The following is a 22523-nucleotide window of genomic DNA, read 5'->3' on the forward strand; positions in this document are numbered from 1 at the left end:
GAAAGGGTAAAGTGGGTCCCCTTTCCCATGGGCTCACCACCTGTGGGAGGGGCCATAGGAGTCGGGTGCAGTGTGAGCTGGGCGGTGGTGTCAACTGATCACCACCTGGTGGTGAGTTGGCTCCGATGGTGGGGGAAGATGCCGGTCCGACGTGGCAGGCCCAAACGTATTGTGAGGGTCTGCTGGGGACGTCTGGCAGAATCCCCTGTCAGAAGGAATTTCAACTCCCACCTCCGACAGAACTTTGCTCATGTTCCGGGGGAGGCGGGGGACATTGAGTCCGAGTGGACCATGTTCCGCGCCTCCATTGCTGAGGCGGCCGACCGGAGCTGTGGCCGTAAGGTGGTAGGTGCCTTTCGTGGCGGCAATCCCTTAACCTGTTGGTGGACACCAACGGTGAGGGATGCCGTCAAGCTGAAGAAGGAGTCCTATCGGGCCTTTTTGGCCTGTGGAACTCCTGAGGCAGTTGAGATGGGTACCGGCTGGCCAAGCGGAATGCAGCTTTGGTGGTCGCTGAAGCAAAAACTCGGGCATGGGAGGAGTTCGGTGAGGCCATGGAGAAAGACTTCCGGACGGCTTCGAGGAAATTCTGGTCCACCATCCGACGTCCCAGGAGGGGGAAGCAGTGCACCACCAACACTGTGTATAGTGGGGATGGGGCGTTGCTGACCTCGTGTGAGGCGGTGGGGAGAATGCTTTGAAGACCTCCTCAATTCCACCGACACGCCTTCCCATGAGGGAGCAGAGTCTTGGTTCTCTGAGCCGGGCTCGCCTATCTCTGTGGTTGAGGTCACCGAGGTGGTTAAAAAGCTCCACGGTGGCAAGGCCCCGGGGGTGGATGAGATTCGCCCGGAGTTCCTCAAGGCTCTGGATGTTGTGGGGCTGTCCTGGTTGACACGCCTCTGCAACATCGCGTGGACATCGGGGACAGTGCCTCTGGATTGGCAGACTGGGGTGGTGGTCCCCCTTTTTAAGAAGGGGGACCGGAGGGTGTGTTCCAACTACAGGGGGATCACACTCCTCAGCCTCCCTGGTAAGGTCTATTCAGGGGTGCTGGAGAGGAGGATCCTTCGGGAAGTTGAATCTCAGATTCAGGAGGAGCAGTGTGGTTTTTGTCCTGGCCGTGGAACAGTGGACCAGGGTCCTCGAGGGTGCATGGGAGTTCGCCCAATCAGTCTATATGTGTTTTGTGGACTTGGAGAAGGTGTTCAACCGTGTCCCTTCGGGAGTATGGGGTACCGAACCCCCTGATACGGGCTGTTCGGTCCCTGCACGACCGGAGTCAGAGTTTGGTCCGCATATCCGGCAGTAAGTCGGACTCGTTTCCCGTGAGGGTTGGACTCCGCCAAGGCTTCCCTTTGTCACCGACTCTGTTCTGGACAGAATTTTAAGACGCAGCCGAGGCGTAGAGGGAGTCCGATTTGGTGGCCTCAGTGTTGCATCTCTGCTTTTTGCAGATGATGTGGTTCTGTTGGCTTCATCAGGCCGTGATCTCCAACTCTCACTTGAGCAGTTCGCAGCTGAGTGTGAAGCGGCTGGGATGAGAATCAGCACCTCCAAATTTGAGACCAGGGTCCTCAGTCGGAAAAGGGTGGTGTGCCCTCTCCAGGTCGGGGATGAGATCCTGCCCCAAGTGGAGGAGTTCAAGTATCTTGGGGTCTTGTTCACGAGTGAGGGAAGAATGGAACGGGAGCTCGACAGGCGGATCGGTGCAGCGTTTGCAGTGATGCGGACTTTGTATCGATCCGTTGTGGTAAAGAAGGAGCTAAGCCGATTTACCGGTCGATGGCCTATGGTCACGAGCTGTGGGTCGAACAAGATCCCGGCTCCAAGCAGCCGAAATGAGCTTCCTCCGCAGGGCGTTTGGGCTCTCCCTTAGAGATAGGGTGAGAAGCTCGGTCATCCGGGAGGATCTCAGAGTAGAGCTGCTGCTCCTCCATATCGAGAGGAGCCAGATGAGGTGGCTGGGGCATCTGATTCGGATGACTCCCGGACGCTTCCCTGGTGAGGTGTTCCGGGCATGTCCCACTGGGACGAGACCCCGGGGACGACCCAGGACACGCTGGAGAAACCACGTCCTTCGGCTGGCCTGGGAACGCCTCGGGATCCCCCGGAAGATCTGGATGAAGTGGCTGGGGAGAGGGAAGTTTGGGCGTCCCTGCTAAAGCTACTGCCCCCACGACCCGACCTCGGATAAGCGGTAGAAAATGAATGGATGGATTGATGGACTACATGACTCGCTATCATCACATCATCTCTGTTACCTCATCGTGCTCCGCCAGGCTTGAAATGATTTTTCATCTTCGGCTTTAGACACACGCACACGCACGGTTTTCTTGCCATTCCATTCCCACTCTGCGGTATATCTTCTTTCAAGTGTTGATGACGGTACTGTGACCATATCACTCCTCTTCACACTGTATCTGGCAATCATCTTTAATCGGCCGCCATTAGCCACTGCCGGTTAATGCAATTTTTTGGGGAGGGCGACTACTCCACATGCAAGTGCCCACTCGAGGGGCCCACACATGGATGGATGGTAATTACTGTACGTTGGGACCAGAGGTGGGTAGTAACGCACTACATTTACTCTGTTACATTTACTCAAGTAACATTTTCGATAGTTTTAATGCACCGTACTTTTTACTTTTACTTAAGTATTTACTGTATGTGAAGAAGGATCGATACTTACAATGATTGACATGCCATTCGCTACTTTTATTTATCCATTCTTCCGTGTGTGCGTCTATTTTTAGACTCCATCTTCGACTTCCCCATAGGGCGCCCGTCGCCCCAATCTAACATGATCACTAATGTCATTTGACTCCAATTCACCCATCAGACGACACAAGGCAGTCATATGACCGTGCCTTCACGAACCAATCAAAATGGCTAATTTTGTGGGAAAAAAACAGCCGCGTGAGTGTGTTTACTTTACAGATTCCAAAAAACAACACCTTTGCCAAGCAGCTCTTAAATTGTGACTGCCAAAACTTGGATATTTCAGCCCACTTCTAACTTGAGAAAGCACCTTGCGGTAAGTTGCAGATGTTTCTATTGTTGTTTTGGCAGTGGATATGGTAACATTAGCCCTATCCTATGGTGTCACATACGCACACGCACACACAATCACTAAGTCTGTTTAGCAAACAGGTTCTTCATTAAGTCATTTAAGTGAATAAAGCAAATGAAGTTTCTGTAGAGCCCAATGGATGTGTTGTTAGTTTTTGGGCAGTTAAAAATTTAAATGGTGGCAGGTGTGTGTCAACTCCAATGTATCATTCTTTTTTTATTTTATTTGATGTTCATGCTTAGATTTAAAAAAATTAATTAATTTAAAAAAAATCAGAAGTTACTCACAAATTACTCTTTAGTTGAGTAGTTTTTTCATTGAGTACTTTCTTACTCTTACTCAAGTAAATATTTGGATGACTACTTTTTACTTTTACTTTGAGTCATATTATTCTAAAGTAACAGTACTACAGTATATTTACTATACAATATTTGGCTACTCTACCCACCTCTGGTTGAAACAAGCTGAAAGGTCATAAAGAGAACAACTTTAGTGTTTTATGTGTGCCTTTAAGGGGCGTGGCCTTGTGAGTGACATCACAACTTGACTGGTGACTGTGTGTGGGCATATGGGTGTGAGTTGTGGTCTACAGCAGCTTCTTGTGAATGTTTCCATTTGGTATTTGCGAGTTTTTCCTGTTCAATAAACGGCTGAAAGTGCATTGGCCACTGTGGCTCTCCTTGCCTACCTGCGAAGGCATTAGAGTACTTTTTTTTCTACATCACTTGTGGGGCAGTGTATTTGAATCCATCTTGTGACTCGTTTTTTTTGGGCAGGGCCAAGGAGGCGGAGCAGTTGAAGCAGGATCTGCTGGAAGCCAGGCAGTCTGAGCACAGGGCCAAGCACAAGCTCCTGGAAATTACAAGCAGAGTGTACACGGTAATGCGCTTATCTACAATGCTAAGATGCTAACGTTGCACTAGCGGTCTACGCCATCACTTAGTAAAATTAAAGTCCTTTGTTTACAAACAGTTGGTCAATACTGGATAATAAATATTAAACTTTGTCACTCAGTGAAATCAACCACTAATGTAATGTCAACACTAGGGTCCGATTTAATCGCCCGATATTAGCACTTTTCAAATCGTCAAAAATTGACAGATTTTTTTGCGGATTTTCTTTCTTTTTTTTCCTCTCTCACACATTACAACATAAGACAGATATAATGACATTCAAACAAGCATTCCCCCCAAAAAATGCAAAAAGATGCCCAATTTTTCTCTCTTTTGTAATGTTAAACAATTACTAGAGGACAAAGTATTTTAAAACAGCCAAATGTTCTGCCTGTAAATGATATCTTTATTGTTGTAAGCCTTAAGGGACCAAAACACAACGGTTATCGGAATTTTACTCTGCCAAATATTGGCCTCATAAAATCCATATCGGTAGTGTTTTACACACATACTGTAACAGAAAACACATACTGTAAGGCACTCGACTTTTTTGTTCACAAGTGACCTAGCCAGTCGACAGCTAGATATAGAAGCTAATGTAGCAGTCTACCGAATAGTAATCAAAGTCCTTTGTTTACAAACAGTTGGTGGGTGAGTGAATGTGAGTGAACATTGAGTCGCTAATTACCATTGTTACACAATGAAATCTACCTACTCTACCTTTTGTACACAAGTGACCTAGCCAGTCAACTGTTTACAAACAATTGGTCAATACCAGTAGGTAAACATTCCATCACTAATTAACATGGTAACACAATGAAATCTCCCGCTAATGTAAGGTAAACACAGACATGAAACACTCTACTCTTTTTGTTCACAAGTGACCTAGCCAGTCGACGGCTATCTGTAGAAGCTAACTTAGCAGTCTACGTTATAGTAATTATAATCGTTTGTTTGTATACAGTTGGTCAATAACAAGGAGTAAACAATGAATCAGTAATTGACATCGTCACCTAACAAACTCAGCCTCTAATGTAGTTTAAATTCAGACATACAGTATAAACCTTTTGTTACCAAGTGACCTAGCCAGTCGGTGGCTAACTATGGAAGCTAACGTAGAAGTGTACCTAATAAAAAGATGGACTCAAATGCACTAAACCCGTCACAGAAGATGAATAAAACTCCTTTATGCCCTCTTGACTCACACACACTCACAAGCACTCCGTATGCAGTCAAATGCGTGGGACAGAACCTGAACATACGCACTATTGGCCGTCAAATTGCCCCCTCATGCTCTGCCAGGATGCGTTCACGTCACCTGCCTGCCCAACTGTAAGATTTCCATTTGAATTGTCTATTAGGAGTCAACATGGCATGACTGTGTGTGTGTGTGCATGTGTGTGAGTTCCTGTGTTCCTCCAGTGTGCTTTCAGTATGTTTGCTATTTGCGTTCATATCCTGTTTTTGTTGTGTTTTTTTATTTGTCTGCCAGTGCCCTGCGCTGCCGGTCGACTGCATGCCTCCTGACCTGAGCTTCAGCAGGGAGAACCTGAGCTTTGACTTTAAAGACACCGACATGAAACGACTCTCCATGGAGATCGAGAAGGAGAAGTGAGTCGGCGGCGACATTTTCAGGACGACTACCTGCTGTTTTCAGTCACAGTATTCACTACTCCTCCTTTCACTTTTCCACACTTTTCCTCCAAAATGGATTGGCTCTTTTGATTTTTCTTAAAATCCTACACATAATTTCTAATAATGACAATGCGTAATAACGTTTAAAGTCCCTGTAAAGTGAAAATTATTCTTGTTCATATGATACACCACACAGAAGATTGTTTTTGTTGTTGTTGACAACCCTGACAAATTTAAATTTATTTTTAAAAAAAGCATCAAGTCTAAAAAATAGGGCTTCAAAATGGTGAAAAATCAAGGCATTCTCTTTGCTCTTGAATGCTGTGGATATGTTAAGTGTCATTAAAATAGCACTTGTACTAGCTGGAAAAATGGATGCCACTTCGTCTTTCTTATGCCTACACATAACTACATTTTAAACACGAAAATATATCGGCTTAATGATTCAGGTGGCTGGAATATATCCCACAGTCATTGGAGGGCTTTTCCCCATCATGACAACGAGGCCAGCGGACCGTCCAAAGGGAAGATGTGGTTTTGGGGTGTAGGCATAGGTAACGAGCCAACCGCACGTCTCAATTGCGCTGGGTCACTGCAGATGTGAACGAAGGTGCTGAAGTTCTTTAATAGTGTGGGAGGGGTGACTCTTCAGCAATTATCTACAAATGTACAGTGTATTTAGAAACAAATCTCTGTTTTCACTTTACAGGGTATTTACATTTTTGGGGACATTTATTAAAAATAAAAAAGTCAAATATTACATGTGCATATCATACACTGTACCGTATAAAGTGCTACACACAATTACAGTGGACCCTCGCTGTTCGCGGGGATAAGGACCAGGGCCCGACAACGAATAGTGAATAACTGATGCTCATTATAATCGCCATGAATTTTATTTAATTTTGCTATAAATAATTGGCGATTGTGTAAAAAGAACAAAACAAAAACGCAAATAAGCGTGGAATCGGGTAGGGAAAAAAATGCTACGGGCCCCATTTAGCGTATAGCTTTAATGATTTTGTTGTAGAACACCCTTTGCCAAACGTTTTAAGCAGTGCACCCCCTTAAACAGCCAGAGTCAGAGTTTGTGCATCCCCTATCAATACCTCCCATTTTTTTGAAAAGGCATCTCCCCTTTGATAGGGTGGAGTACATGGAGAAGAGCAAGCACCTCCAGGAACAGCTGAACGAGCTGAAGACAGAGATCGAGAGCCTGAAGCTAAAGGAGCGCCAGACCCCGCTGGATGTGATCCACGACCACAACGCTGAGCAGGGAGCCAGCAAGCATAGCAATTTTAAGAAGGTATCCTCACGCTACTACTTGAGTGCCTTTTAACTGCGTGTGTGTTTACCGCTACTAATCTGATTACCTGCAGATTGATCCGATTATGCGGCCACCGCTGTGTTTTTAGCTATTTATAATGGCACTAAGCAGGCCCAAAAAATGGAATGTAAATTCGACACAGCACAGAGAAGAGTAATGTTAATAAGCCTGGCAAATTTGAATGATTGATGAAGCCATTGGAATTTGAAAAAATTGCTAATTATATAAAATCAGGTTTCAAAACTTTAATAATAAGGGCCACCTCTCAGCTCAGACACTGTGCGCGCGTCGACTGGATGTGCCAAAAGGAATCAAACATACTGAGGGGGTGAAAGCTTATACGATGTAAAATCATGTGAGGAGGCTCAACATCAAAACTTCAACTAACCCTCGTTGTTGGTGACATAATGTCACTGCCGAACACGGCACCTGACGACAGCGGGACAATAGGAGTTAAGCCCAGGTATTTAGACAGTCAGCACTGCCCCATTCACTGGTATTAAGTTACCCACGAAGCCATGTTGTGTCTGGTGAATGCTTACAAAACTATCTGTCGTAAAATGTGCACTGCAGAATCGGCTGGTGGTAGTGTTGATGTTCAGTTTGGCATCCCCGTGTGTCTTTAAGAAGTCAATCCATGGCTTTTTAATTTCCTCATTTTTAGGTAGCTTGAAAAAAACGCCACCGAGCTGTTCTGTAAATTGAGGCAACCATCGAAGACGCATTTTCAAGGTGTAGCCATCGTTAGCTTGCTGACTGCACGCTGGAGTGGTAAATGGGGCTTGTTATGAAAGCTAAACACAGCAAACACTCACTTGAGCAGCCAATCGAAATGATGTCAATATGTCCTTATACAGTGTGGGTGGGAACTCGCGCTAAAAAGTATTCACGCCAGCCCTGTGATGTCACAGGGTTGTGTTTTAGCCCCACCCACAAAATTACAAACTTTCAAACAGTGAAAAAGATGCTTAAGCTCTGTCTCAACGATTCAGCACTATATTGTGATGTCTTTGCAAATGTTTTCAGTACTTCAAACATATTTAATATACTTAGAAACAAATAGAGCCCCTTTAAAAACTAGGCACAGACATAGCGGTGTGAAGTGCAGTGTTAGATTATTTCAAGAAACTAATTGTTTTGCCAGCCTCAAAAGAACCTTCTTAGCGTAGCATGTCCTGAGCGATTGTCGACTCTATGATTACATCTTTGCAGTGGTAACTGGAAGTAATGTCATGTAAGGCTTTTCAAACATGATGATGAACCAGTTGGCAGCTAGCTAATTATCAGCTAGTGGGAGATGGTAACGTACCGGTCTACGTTGTCACTCAGTGCTCCTTCTTGTCAAACAAGATGACTCAAATCATACACCTTACATAGTCTATATTTTGTTTACAAGTGACCTACCCAGTCAGTAGCTGGATGCTAGTTAGCAACTAGCACAAGATACTAACATAACTACGTCATGACTCAGTGATCATTCAAACACCACAAAACAGATGAAGTAAATGCACATTACATTTTGTTCACAAGTGGCCTAGCCAGTCAGCAGCTTGATAACTAAGAGCTAGATAGCTTGTGGTTAGCGTAGGTTGCTAACGTAGTGGTCTATGGACTCAAATGCGCATTTAAAACTCTAACTTTTGTTCTCAAGTGACCTAGTCCTAGACAATCGACAGCTAGCCAGTTGGCAGCTACCTAGCTAGTAGCTGGCACAATATTCTAACATAGCCTTCTGTGTCGTCACTCGTCGCTCCTTTTTGTCAAACTGATGAACTAAAATGCATATGAAACACTCCACCTTTTGTATGTCAACTTATGACCACAACTGTACATACAGGATATGCAGTCATACCACTGTCATATTGGAATGAAAGTGTAGGCTACACCTTTTAAATAACCTCTAGGTGGCGGTGACATTGGAATGAAAGTGTACAACTTTTTCATAACCTCTAGATGGCGGCATACATTTGTAAAATGTGAAAGCTTTTTCATTTTCCACTATACCTATGTATAATGCGCACTATTGACTTTAGACAATTTTTTGGGGGAAAGAAATGCGCATTATACGCGAGAAATTACAGTAGTTTACATCATCACGACTTGTCAAACAGCACAAACACATGGACTCAAATGTACATCAATATGTTACCCTTTCCTTAAAACTGGCTTGTTAGCAAAATGATAACATAGTAGTCTATTTCGTAGTTAAAAGTAAAGACTAAAACAATGTGACAAAGTCCCCTAGAGTGATTCATCAAGTACAAAAAGTCAATTCTGTTTCCAACTTGTGACAAACTTGCAAGCTCGGCTTTTTTTCTTTTATCTTGCCGCTCTGATTATCCATTTTCCTCAATTATCTAATAAAGAAAAAAAGAAAAGAAAAAGCAACTCTGCATCCACGCTTATTAGCGTGAACGCTAGTTGAATTTTTTAGCGCAGACAAGCGGCAAACATTCATCATGCTCTCTAGGAAAATGGGCAACGTTTTAACACGATGTTAACGTTCTGAAGCGCAAGGTGAAGACGAGGAAAAGAAGGGTAAATGTGGAACAGAGAACAGAGCCGGAGGGAGACGCTCCAGATGATTAATGAGCACCACTTCCAATGCGGAACATCGCACTCAGGACACTCGGAAGGAGCTGTTGTCCAGATTTAAGTCAAATTAAATATAAAGAAAATCACACAAAGTAAATAAAAAGAATTATATATATTTTAAAACATAAATAATGATAAAACATCAAAATAACATTTTTATTTCTGTTTTTACAAAATAAATAATACTAAAAACTCAGTCATATTGAATGTAAAAATGTACAAAAGAAATGAAAACAATTACAAATTGCTCAAAAATAATTATTTACAGTAAAATAAATATTTTTAAACGTAAATAAATAAAATAAACAAATGAAATATCATAATTGCACAAAATAAATGAAAATGTTATATACCGTATTTTAACGACCATAAGGCGCACTTAAAAGTCCTAAATTTTCTCCAAAATGGACGGGGCGCCTTATAATGCGGCACGCCTTGTGTGTGCACCGAGTTCCAAAATCTATAAATGTTGTTGTGTGATGAGCGCTCCGCTTGACTGACTGGGAGCATTTCCTGCTGACACGCTGCTTATATAGAGGAAAAGCGGACGTGACTGAGGACAGCATGCGGGCGTTAAAGGGGGAAGGGTGCGCGTGAAAGAGGACGCTAAAGGCACGCCTCCAGTAGGTATATAACGCCGGTATGTGCATTGTGCAAAACAACATCGGTTTGGCTAAGGACCCCCGAAAATGTCACCTACGAGGAGACACGCTTATGAATCACAGTTTAAACTGCAAGCTGTCATTTATGCGGAGGAACGTGGGAATCGAGCAGCCGCGAGAGAATTCAAGATCAACAAATCCATGGTTCGCAAGTGGAGGAAGCAGGAAAACAAGCTTCGCCAAGTCAAGAAGACGAAGCTGACGCAAGGCGAGGTGGCCCGAGTTGGAAGCCCAACTCGAGCAATGGATTAATGAGCAAAGAACAGCCGGGAGAAGCGTCTCTGCAGCCACCATTCGACTGAGTGCAATAACTCGGAGCTTGCCATCATTCCGGGAGGCTTGACGAAGGAACTCCAACCGCTGGACATCGGTGTAAACAGGGCGTTCAAAGTGAAGTTGCGAGCGGCGTGGGCGCGATGGATGTCACATGGCATACACAGCTTTACTAAGACTAGGAGGCAGCGCCGGGCGAGTTACGCCACAATTTGTGAATGGATTGTGGATGTTTGGGCTAACGTGTCTGCTTGCACTGTTGTTCGAGCTTTCATAAAAGCCGGCATCATTTCTGAGGAGCCGCACGGCAACGAGACTGACTCCGACAGTGACGAGAGGGAACCTGGCGTGTTTGATCGAGAACTTGCCCAGCTGTTCATTTCGGATACAGAAGATGAGGACTTTGATGGATTTGTGGATGAGGATTGATAAAAAAAAAAAAAATTGCATAAATACATTGTTAAATACTTTAATAAAGTACAACCGAACTCAGTTTTGCTCTCGCTGCCTTTTTAAAAACATTGTTTTAGCGTGCATGCATGCTACCGTATGTTTTAAGCTAGCGTATGTTTTACCATGCCTGCGCCCAATAATACGGTGCACCTTATGTATGTGTTAAATACAGAAATAGACCCCATAACTGAGACGGCGCCTTTTAATACGGTGAGCCTTATGGGCGTGAAAATACGGTATATATTTATTTATTTACATATCAATGATAAAATGATTGAGGCCTCATAATTGAAAAGTAATATGATCTATTCAAGTCAATACAAACATTTCCATATGTTGCAGATTATTTATTGTCTCATATTTTATTTTTGTATTTCAAATTTCACAAAATAAACAATTAAAAATATATACATTTTTATTTCTAAAAGCACAACACTAATTATAATAAAAAACGAAACCAGAAAAAGCATTTAAAATGAAGAATGCGACAGTCTGGTGAAGTCAATAGGTTGCAGGCTTGATGCAGTTATTGCAAGTAAGGGTTATCCCACCAAATATTAAATGTTATTCACTTTAAGTTAATTTAATAATGTATGTTGTAATACTTTTGCTCACTTGAAAAGTGGGTGGCTTCAAACAAAAGGTGCTCTTTCTTGAGTTGCTTAACACATTTAGATGTAAATACCATGAAATAAAAGCTGGAATTCTGAACTTCAGAATCATCTTTATTTGCCAAGTATGTCCAAAAAACACACAAGGAATTTGTCTCCGGTAGTTGGAGCCGCTCCAGTACGACAACAGACAGTCAATTGACAGAGAACACTTTGGAGACATAAAGACATTGACAAAAAAAAAAACAGTCACTGAGCAGTAAAGGGTTGCTAGTTATCTGGTAATGCCGGTACATTTATTTATTTGATTTTTTTTTGACAATAGTGCAAAAAGATGCAGAGTCCTCTAGCACTTAGAGCAGTTCGAATGACTAATATTGCAATAGTCCGGTGCAATGACCATTGTCCATTTTGTCTCATATTTATCTTTGGATCTGAAACCCAAATGTCTTCAGTGTACAACCAAAACAAAGGAATTGACCTTGCTGTTCCAATACTTTTGGAGGGAACTGTATATTGCCAAAACTATTTGCTTACCTGACTTGATTCACGTAAGATTATAAGTGATATCTCATTCTAAAGCCATATGGTTTAATATGATGTTGCCAAACCTTTGCAGCTATAAGAGCTTCAACTCTTGTGGGAAGGCTTTCGACAAGGTTTAGGAGTAAGTTTATGGTAGTTTTTGCCCATTCTTCCAGGAGCATATTTATGAGGTCACGCACTGATGTAGGACGAGAAGGCCTGGCTCACTGTCCACTCGAAATAAACCCAAAGGTCTTCTCTCTGGTTGAGGGCAGGACTAATAGCCAGTCAAATTCATCCATACCAAATTCTCTCATCAGTGTCTATGAACTTTGTTTTGGGCAGTGATGCACAGACATGTTGGAACTGGTGCACCGACATGTTGGAACAGAAACTCAAACCTATCATGCCCTTGCAGAGCGGGACGATGCCCTCATAAAGCTACAGCAGCACCAGGTATGAGCCACACTGCGCTGTGTCAACGTAAGGAAAACAACGGGTCCAGACAGGGTGACAGGACAAGTTCTTAAGGCAGGCGCAGACCAGCTAGCAGAGGCTTTCACTACCAACTTTAACCTCTCGCTACTGCAGTCTGTAATCCCAACCTGCCTTAAATCAACTACCATTGTCACAGTACAGTACCCAAGAAGAACACAGTGAGCTGCCTGAACGACTTTCGCCCAGTTGCTCCAACACCCATAATCACCAACTATCTGGAGAGACTCATCCTGTCTCACATCAAGGACACTCCTCGATCTGAACCAGTTTGCATACAGGGTAAACAGGTCAACAGAAGACCCAACCAACACAGCACTCCACTCAGCTCTCACGCACTTGGATAAGGTGAACACCTAAGTGAGGATGCTGTTTGTGGTTTTCAGCTCTGCATTTAATACAGTACCTCACAAACTGTTCACAATACTGAGCAACCTGGGCATCGGTAGCTCACTGTGTACCTGGATACTAGACTTCCTGAGCAACAGACCCAGAATGTCAGGATGGGAAACAACGCCTCCCGCACTCTCATCCTGAACACGGGTACACCACAGGGGTGTGTCCTCAGCCCCCTCCTCTACTCCCTACTTACATATGACTGCGCTCCCATTCACCCCAACAACAACACCATCAAATCTGCTGACAACACCACCCTTGTAGGACTGATCACGGACAACAACGAGTCAGACTACTACAGTCAGAAGAGGAGCGCCATCTCAGGCAATGGTATGAAATCAAGAACAAGGACCTGAATATGACCAAGATAATGGAGATGATCATGGACTTCAGGAAATCCAAAAGAACTGAGCTCACCACCCTCTTTTTTGATGGAGAGGAGGGAGAGAGTGTGGAAAGATGCAATTTCCTTGGAGTCCACATCTCGGCAGACCACACCTGGTCTACCAGCATCTCACATCAGGTGAGGAAAGCACGTCAAAGACTTCCTCAGGAAATGGCACCAAGCCCTGCTCCCCCAAGACCTGCTGATAAACTTTTAAAGCTCCAGTATGCAGTGCCTCCTGACCTACTGCTGGACAAGTTGGTTCAGCAGCTGACGGTTAGCATTCCCAATTAGCATTGAAGCGCTTCTGCTTCACAACCATTCACACTCACATTCACACCTACGGGCAAGTTAGAGTCTTCAATTAACTTACCATGCATGTTTATGGAATGTGGGAGGAAACCTGGAGAAAATCCACGCAGGCATGGGGAGAACATACAAACTCCACACAGGCGAGGCCGGATTTGAACCCGGATCCTCAGAACTGTGAGCCAGATGTGCTAACCAGTCGTTCACCATGCCATCCACTCCTTAAATTATGCATCAATCCATCCATCCATCCATCCAGTTTCTTTCACCGCTTATCCTCACTAGGGTCGCGGGTTGCCGCAGCCTAAATCTAAATATTACGTTCATTATCCAAGGTTGTCAACCCTTGGTTTATTAAAACAAAGTAAGAGTAATCGGTACAGTTTGGCTGCGTTGAGTATTGATAGTTCTTCATGGATAGTTCTGAAGTAATTGCATCAAAATATTCATTCGCCAACGTCGTCAATACTCGGTTTATTAAAACAGTCAACTCGTCTTTACTTTCTTGAGGTTTCACACTTCATAGTTACTCCTTAAATAATTGTTTCAAAATATTTTATTCATCATCCAAGGTTGTCAACACTTGGTATATTAATACGAAGTAAGGGTGATTGGGTCCTCTTGATTGCCCTTGCTCATCTTCACACATCTTGGAAGACACTTGTTAAATAATGAATTAAAAATATGTTCACTATCCAAGGTTGTCAACACTTACAAAAGTAAGGATGATCAGTTCTTGTGGGCCACCTTGAGTCTTTGTACTTTTTCAAGATACTCCTTAAATAATTGTATCAAAATATTATGTTCATTATCTAAGATTGTCCACATTTGGTTTACTAAAACAAAGTACGGGTAATCAGTTCCTCTTCGCTGTCTGGAGTCGTTATACTTCTTCAAAGATATTCCTTAAATAATAGAATATAAATTTTACAATCATTATCCAAAGTTGTCAACGTTTGGGTTGTTAAAACAAAATAATGGCATTGGGCTTTTGTCCTTACCGTCTTTGTTTTTCTTCAAAACAAAAACGAAGTTTGTGTTTTGGACAGCTTGCACAGCCAATGGAAATAAATATTCCTGAAATCTAATGCTCAAAATGTAGTTATTGACGTTTTTCATTATATGTTTTCTTTAAAACATTCTGTTCAATTATCCAAGGTTGTCTACATTTGGCTTATTAAAACAAAACAATGGTAATTGCTCTTGATTGAACCTCGATGCTTGTCTTCAAAACAAAAAGTAAGTTTTGAATAACTCTGGTGCCCATTACAAATACTCGTGGAATTATCTGCTCAAAATACAGTTAGTCGAGATTGTGGAGACTTGGTTCATGTAAACAAAGTTAAGGTGATCTCACACCAAGATTTGGACCATTTTTATCCTATTTCTGGTCAACTTTGCACACATGATAACAGCATGAGAAACCCATCTGGCCAGTTACTGACTGCGACGTCCTCCTGTCGCCGCACTTTGTATTATATCCTCCACAGTTGACGCTACAGAGCACCAAGTCCAGAGTGGCCTTCTTTGAGGATCTCTAAGGAACTCTCAACCTTTCTCCATTCCTTCTATACCTCCTGGGGGTAAAAAACCAAAAACAAATAAAGACCACTACTACAGCATCTTCAGGGGCCTAACAGACGCACAAACATGGATGCTCGTTTTCCTGCATGACGTTGGGGAGTCGTAGATCATATTTTTAATATTTAACAATGATGCAAATACATATCTGTAGATAAATGCTGGAGAATTTTCATGTTTTCTAAATGAAAATTTACTAATGCTCACCAAAGTGAACAAAGAAATCACGCATTTAAAACTGCTGGTGGTTGTTTTTGCGTAATGTGGAAGAAAACAAACACAAGCATTATACAATACAAATCATCTTCAGAAAAGAAATCGGGAAAAAAAAAATCAGTCATTCAGTCAGTCAAACTCCGTCATTACCTGTGTCTGGATTAGTGAATAATTTTTACATTAACAGTGAGAAAAACAAAAATGTCACTGCTTTAAAAACGTACGATAAAAATAATCTTCATGATTTCCATGATCCCAAGGAAGTCACTGGTAAGTACCTAAACATCACTGCTGTAAAACCAGATTTTTCCCGAAAGTCTTGACGTATATTTGTTATCTAACCACTAAGGGCCAACAAAGACTAAGATCTGGCTTCAGGGCATGCCTTAATGTGGCATCCAAAAAAAGCATTTTCTTAAATAAAATTGTCCTTTTTTTGGCTGATTGTTTCCACTATTTTTTTTTTCACTTGTTTTATGTCCAAATTTTTTTAACATTATTTAAACTACGGCCACTCGTAAATCTTATGTGACGTTTTCTTTTCTTAATAAAGCAAAAACTAGTTCACCTTTTATAATAAGCATACCCTTGTACACTGTAAATACTGTATCCTAATGTGTGTGTGTGTGCGTGTGCGTGCGCGCGCACGTATATAAAAATTCCCTGACATACTGTATGCAGTACATTGTATAAATAAAATAAGATGCCTCTACCATGTCTGACTGATGTGTTTATTTTGGTGTGATTGGGCTGCCTGAGGCCAACCCCCCAATCCCTTAGGAGGCAAGGGTGTTGTGGTGGTCTGTAGGGAGGCGCACCAGGAAAAGGGACAAAATGCTCGGAGAGAAGAGGGTTGGTCGTCTCGGGGATCGTGATTGACGTCACAGAGTCTCACAGACATTGTTAAAGGTTAGAATGATGCATTCTTAACTGTCATACATAATGTATGAGTAAAAACAATACAGTATGCTACTATAAAACAGGAAACACCAAGGCACACTGTACTGTCATCGTATCTGATCTTTACGGTTTTTTAGTTTGTTTATTGGTTAGTTAGTTATTTTGCTTTTCATCTAGTTGGCTTTTCAGTTGGTTGGTTCTTTGATTTTATTGGTTGCTTAGTTGGTTGGTGGGTTATTTAATTGGTTGGGATTTTTGTTAGTTTTCCAGTTAGTCCGTTAGTTATTTAGTCAATTTATTCGCTGGTTATTTAGTTGTTAATTAGCTAGTTGGTGGCTTAAGGCTTCTTTATATTCCCGTTGGTTGGTGAGTTTGGTATTCACTTGGTTGTTTGATTTGTTATTTCACTCTTTGGTTGGTTAGTTAGTTTTTAAGTAGATGTCTGCTTGGTTGGTTAGTTCGTTGGTCAGACATTAGAATAGTTCGCTGCTTGGTTGGTCAGTTTGGCAGTTTGTGTTTTGATACGTTTGGTCATTTATTGAGGGTTATTCTGTTAGTTTTATGTACTTAGGTGGTTTGTTAGTTGTTTATCAATCAAACAACTGCGCGCGTACACACAGTTAGTTTGCCAGGTAGTCAATTGGTTGGTTGGTTAGTTGGGTGGTTAATTAGTTGGTTGTTAGTTTGCGAGTTAGTCTGTTAGTTAGTTGATTGATTGGGAGTTAGTGGGTCCGCTCACTAGTGAGTTAGTTAATTGTTTGGGGGTTGGTTGTTTGGCGGGGTTGTTTGTTGGTCAGTCAGTCAGTTAGTGAGTTGGGTGGTTAGTTTGTTAATTAGTTGGCTGATTGGTTTGTTTTACAGTTAGTTGGCTCGCTAGTTAGCCAGTTGCATAGTTTCCCAGTTAGCCTGACCATTAGTAAATTAATTAATTTGGTGTTGTTTGGGCAGTTAGGTAGGTAGGTAGGAGGGTAGGTAGGGTTTGCTATTTAAATGTTTAGTTAGTTTGTTGTTTTATGAGTGGGCTGCTTGGTTGGTTAGTTTTACAGTTGGTTGGTTAGTTAGTTCATTAGATAGCTAGTTACTTAATCAGTTTGTTGGTTAGTTTGCCAGTTAGACCATTAGTCATTTACTTAACTGGTTGGTAGTCAGTCAGTTGCTTGCTTGATAAGTTGGTTTTTCAGTTAGTTAATTGCTTGATTGTTTAGTTTACAAGTTATTTTTTGGGGTAGTTCGTCAAGTTGTTTGGTCAGTTAGTTAGTCAGTCATTAGTTGGTTGTTTAGTTTGTTAATTAGTCGGATGGTTAGTCACTCCATCATTTAGTTTTCCTTAAAGTTGCTGAAAAATGACAAAAAGCATAATGACGAAGGTGATTGGCGGCGCAGATGTTCTCATTGTTATCATTCATTTCAAGTCAAGTTTATTTGTACAGCCCTAAATCACAAGAGTCTCAAATGGCTTCACAAGCCCACAGTTGGCAATGATTGACGACATCCCCTAATCTAAACCCCCCAATAGGGCAAGGAAAAAAATGCATTTTGGGAAAAAATAAATCTTGAGAAGGGACCGCAGATGGTGAGGAATCCCCCTTCCTGGATGACCGGGCTGCAATGGATGTCGAGTGGGCAACATTTACAGTATCACATAGTCTGGTGCTGTACAATGTTCATTACAATGGTGAGATGCTGTATAATGTTCAGTGAGATGGCATGAGTCCATTTAAAGAGAAAAGGCGCCGCAGGGAAGACGCCTTCGGGGGTTCTGCCTCAGGACCTGGCCCGGTTGGTCAGAGCAGAATCCTTCATGGCAACTACTCTGGGGGAACTGGTCCACCTCAAATCTTGTCCCAACTGGTCAGTGCAAAACCCAAACAGCAACAGCCTCAGAGTCGGTCAATGTCACCTAGCTCTCTGAGCAGGAGATGAGGAGGGAGGAGATTGGACAGTAACATAGGCGTACGTTAACTTTAAATAAATGCCAAAGAGCATAAATAAGTCTTAAGTCAGGATTTAAACATTTCTACTGAGGTAGCAGCTCTAATATCCTCGGGTAGGACATTCCAGAGAACTGGAACTGGAACCAAATAGAAACTGCTCGAGAGCCTACTGACTTCTTTCTGGCTCTCAAATTCACCAAAAGCGAGCGTAGGTTTCAGGACGGAACATACGGTACAACTAAGCGAGTGAGAGGGTGCTAAACCGTGTAATATTTTAGGTAGGTGACAGAACCTTAAACTCGCATCACAAGTAGACCGGGAGACAGTGCAAGTTGGCCAGAATGGTATTAATACGATCAAACTTTCTCGTCTTCGTCAAAAGTCTTGTTTTGTACTAACTGCAGGCTTTTTATAGTTGACATGGGAAGACCAGAAAGCAGCACGTTACTATAGTCGAGGTAAGACGGAACAAATGCGAGGACTATGATCTCTGCATCACTAGCGGATAGGATGGGCCATATCGTGGTGCTATTGCGAAAATGAAAAAAAAAACGCAGTTTTGGTAATATTCTTAATGTGCTTTTGAAAGGAGAGAGTTGAGTGAAATATAACGCTGAGATTTTTCGCTGACTCACTTTGGGTAATGGTACTTTTGTCAAAACTCAGAGTGGTGTCCTTAAACAAGTGGCTATATTTAGCAGGGCCACTAATCAACAGCTCGGTTTTCTCAGGGTTAAGGAGCAAAAGGACATACACTGTTTAATCTCAATGAGACATGACTCCAGATTATAGCAATCACGTGGGCTAGTTAGTTTTAATGGCATGTATAGCTGAGTATCGTCGGCATAACAGTGAAAGCTAATCTTATATTTGCATATGATATCGCCAAGCGGCAACATATAAGTACTGAACAAAAGAGTGCCGAGTACCGATCCTTGCAGGATTCCACAAGTGACATTATAATATTCAGAGGTCACATTACCATGAATTACATGGTGCATCCTACCCGAGAGATAACATCTAAACCAAGAACGTGTTGGGCCTGTAATACCGATACGCGTTTCGAGGCCATCTAGTAGTATATTGTGATCAACGGTATCAAAGGCAGCGCTGAGGTTAAGTAACAATAGAATTGATGATTGATTACTAGCAATCCATAGCTAGTAAAATATCATTCGCCACTTTTGCAAAGGCCATTTCAGTAGAGTGGTCTGCCCTGAATCTCGATTGTCGGCGATATTTTACATTTAAAATGCGCGTGCTGTTGCATATGAGTACTTCATGAGTACTGCATATGAGTACTTCATATGCAGCAGTGCTTGCAACCTAGTCAGCCAACCAACAGAGGGCGAACACATGGTTAAGCCTTCAAAATAAAACCCTAAAAGGGCATTGCTGTCCAATGTAGTAATATAGGAAGCTTTTATTTTGACGTTGGCCCTTGCAGCACGTTGGCGGAGAGGCGGTGTGTAACGGTCAGAGATATACTGTAGTATTACCAATCATTAATCGGAGCTGCCTTGACTTCAACTTTTCAACTTGCCTGACGACAGTAAAAAATGACCTGAAGTAAATAGAGAAGGAAATCACAACTGTCGAGTTCGTTGCACTTTGTGACCGTGCACGACTGAACAATGGTCAAGCAGAACAACGGACACGTACTCGTCCTTGACAATTCACTATATTGGAAGTTATTAAATGAAAAGTCGGTGCTTGCAGACTAACCTTATTGCCTTCCATGCTTCTATTTGCTTCTATTAAGTTGCAATTCGTGATTCGCACTTTGTAATAACATATTTATTCAGCTAGCACTTGGTAAAGTAACATTTATTGTGGATAAATAATTTTTTTATTGTTATCTATAATGTATTGTTATTTCAAGATTTCAAAAATATGGTGAAAATTGTAGAATAATTGTAATAATCTTGATTACAATCTTGATCAAAATAATCGCGCAGCCCTAGGGACACACCACTGACCTGCACAGTTGCAGTTTCAAGTCACTAATTTTTTTAGGCATTTAACTTAAGAGTTTCCAACGTATTTCACATTTTCAGGAGATCAGTAGTGATCAACACAACAAAGAGTCGAATCACAGCATTGGCTGGTTTACTCGAAAGACGTTTAAAGGCGCATCCAAATGGCACCATTACAATCCTTCCTTCCTTCCTTCCTTCCTTCCTTCCTTCCTTCCTTCCTTCCTTCCTTCCTTCCTTCCTTCCTTCCTCCCTCCCTCCCTCCCTCCCTCCCTCCCTCCCTCCCTCCCCACATGCATCTCCATCTGTGTGAGGACCACCTCATCCCTCCAGTGGGAATCATTGCTGCACTTGCTAGGCTGCCATATTACTATTAGGAATCCCACTTCCCTTGTGGACTGAAGCATCACTTACACACACACATACAGAGTAGTATCATAAGCGTCTTCTGGCTAAATTGTCTTTTCTTTCCTTATCTTTTCCGGCGCAGAGTGTTGATGATTTCTCCCAGTCAATTGTCAAATGCGGGTGATTGTGTGGCAATTGTTGCCTGCAGTTAGCCAGCATGCAAATGAGTTTATTTTCAGATGCACTGACTGGCCCTCACACAATAACATTTCCTGATGAACACCACACAGCTCCTCAATAGGTTTACGGCCGTCACCTTTCTAGACATACAGTATACTCGTACAGTAGGTTATTGGTACTCTTAGTGGTATTAGTTTTCAAATTTAACCTTCGCAACATTGAGTCATTTGGGATAGTTACTTACTTAGCTGGTTGGTTGGTCAACTAGTTAATGCCTCAATGAGTTATGCCTGGATCAGACTACAAGACAAATTTGGTCTTTCCTGATTGCACTGTCAGACTACTGGCACAACATCTTGCCATATATCGGGCAGACAGTGGCAACACTGCACGATGTATTCCGATACCACCGTATCCCGTCTTTTACGATCACTGGGCTTTATCTTGTCACATCAAACACTGTGGGAGAAGTGGAACCAGAAAACGTGTCACTGGTCAACGCGACAGGATACAGTCATTACCATGGTGACGACAACAATGCCCTGCACCAATGTATTATTGAATGGCTGGGAAAAAAAGAGGAAAATGAGGAAAAACGTGTGGTGCGCGTCACCGGTGCTCGGGAGAGGACCTTAATTCAAGGATTGCTTGAGGTATGTTCACATATTTTTAATACGATATGGCTCACAAGCAGGCAACAAAACGTTAGTAGCCTAGAAAGCTAGTGCTAGCACTTACGGTTGTACGTAAATATGCCAGCGTTCTGTCAAATCGTGCCCTAAAGCTTCGGTAAACATTTGTTTGTGCTCGTGAATAAATGTTGACAATGGTGTGCAAGTATGTTGACAACGGCAAGCATGGGAGGCGATGCACCGGTCACAATACGCAATCCTATTGGTGTATGTCAAGGTGCGTTGTCGTTGATATGTCACACTACATGGATGGATGGATTGGCCCGATTAGCTATCGCAGCCGATTTCTCAGATCGAGCCTGACATATTTTGTCAGGAACGGCAAAACGTCTTGTACTGTTACATAATCCATGACCAATGATTTGGCCCTATGCCGCCAAAATGAAAAGTCTAGCATGTTTGATTTTTGGGGGGAAATCTTCCGTGTAGTGTGACATGTGCCAGTGTTTTGAGTCCTGGTCCTGGTAATGTACACTTCTATTTTTAAAAAGCATGTGTCTCTGAAATGTTTTTTTTCTCTGAATCACATTTGAAGTCTGTTATGTGCATGACAAAGCAACAGGTGGCGCTATAACCTGTTACAGTACAGATGTTTTCAGAAACTGGAAGAAAGTAATTTCTCACAACAGGTTTACTCAACCTTTGAGCTTTTGTCAGTAACCTCACTTGAGATTTCATGTTTTTAATGGCAAGTCATCAATTTTCGCCGCCATGCTCTGCTCACACGCAATAACAAAAACTAAAATTATTCACAATTCATGCTCATCCAGCTGTCTAGGATACGTGACGCTCCAATTGCCGTTTCAAACCAAAATGTCTGGCAGATTTCCTATCTTTTCAGACATGGCTTCTTGAAACTTTTTTTGTTGGTGTTCTCATGATAGACATCCCAACCAAATGTCATGTTGCTCAGTGAAACTGGCTTCGGGGGCTGAATTTTCCAAAACTCGAGCAAGTGTTCTTCTTTGAAGGACCCCTGGAAATAGCCAAATAAAAGGTGCGCCTCAAACCAAAATGGGAGACTTTCTTTGTCTTTTCAGGCATGGTTTCTTGAGACTTTTTTT

At 42.4% G+C, this 22523-nt stretch overlaps 1 protein-coding gene across 6 annotated transcripts in view; it reads left to right on the forward strand.

The window, feature by feature from the left end:
• Positions 1 to 22523, forward strand: part of nf2a (NF2, moesin-ezrin-radixin like (MERLIN) tumor suppressor a) — a 70370-nt gene that overhangs the window by 40717 nt on the left and 7130 nt on the right. For 3 of the 6 annotated variants that reach the window (XM_061766815.1, XM_061766819.1, XM_061766816.1), the window contains 3 exons: positions 3850 to 3952; positions 5459 to 5577; positions 6748 to 6907. In XM_061766815.1, the coding sequence (XP_061622799.1) occupies positions 3850 to 3952; positions 5459 to 5577; positions 6748 to 6907 (382 nt within the window). Of the gene's footprint in view, positions 1 to 3849; positions 3953 to 5458; positions 5578 to 6747; positions 6908 to 12465; positions 13600 to 15122; positions 16145 to 22523 lie in introns of those variants that run through there. The other 3 variants (XM_061766817.1, XM_061766820.1, XR_009787623.1) reach the window with 2 other exon arrangements.

The sequence above is a fragment of the Phyllopteryx taeniolatus genome, chromosome 3 (genome assembly GCF_024500385.1).
Source record: "Phyllopteryx taeniolatus isolate TA_2022b chromosome 3, UOR_Ptae_1.2, whole genome shotgun sequence".
NCBI classification, from domain to species: domain Eukaryota; kingdom Metazoa; phylum Chordata; class Actinopteri; order Syngnathiformes; family Syngnathidae; genus Phyllopteryx; species Phyllopteryx taeniolatus.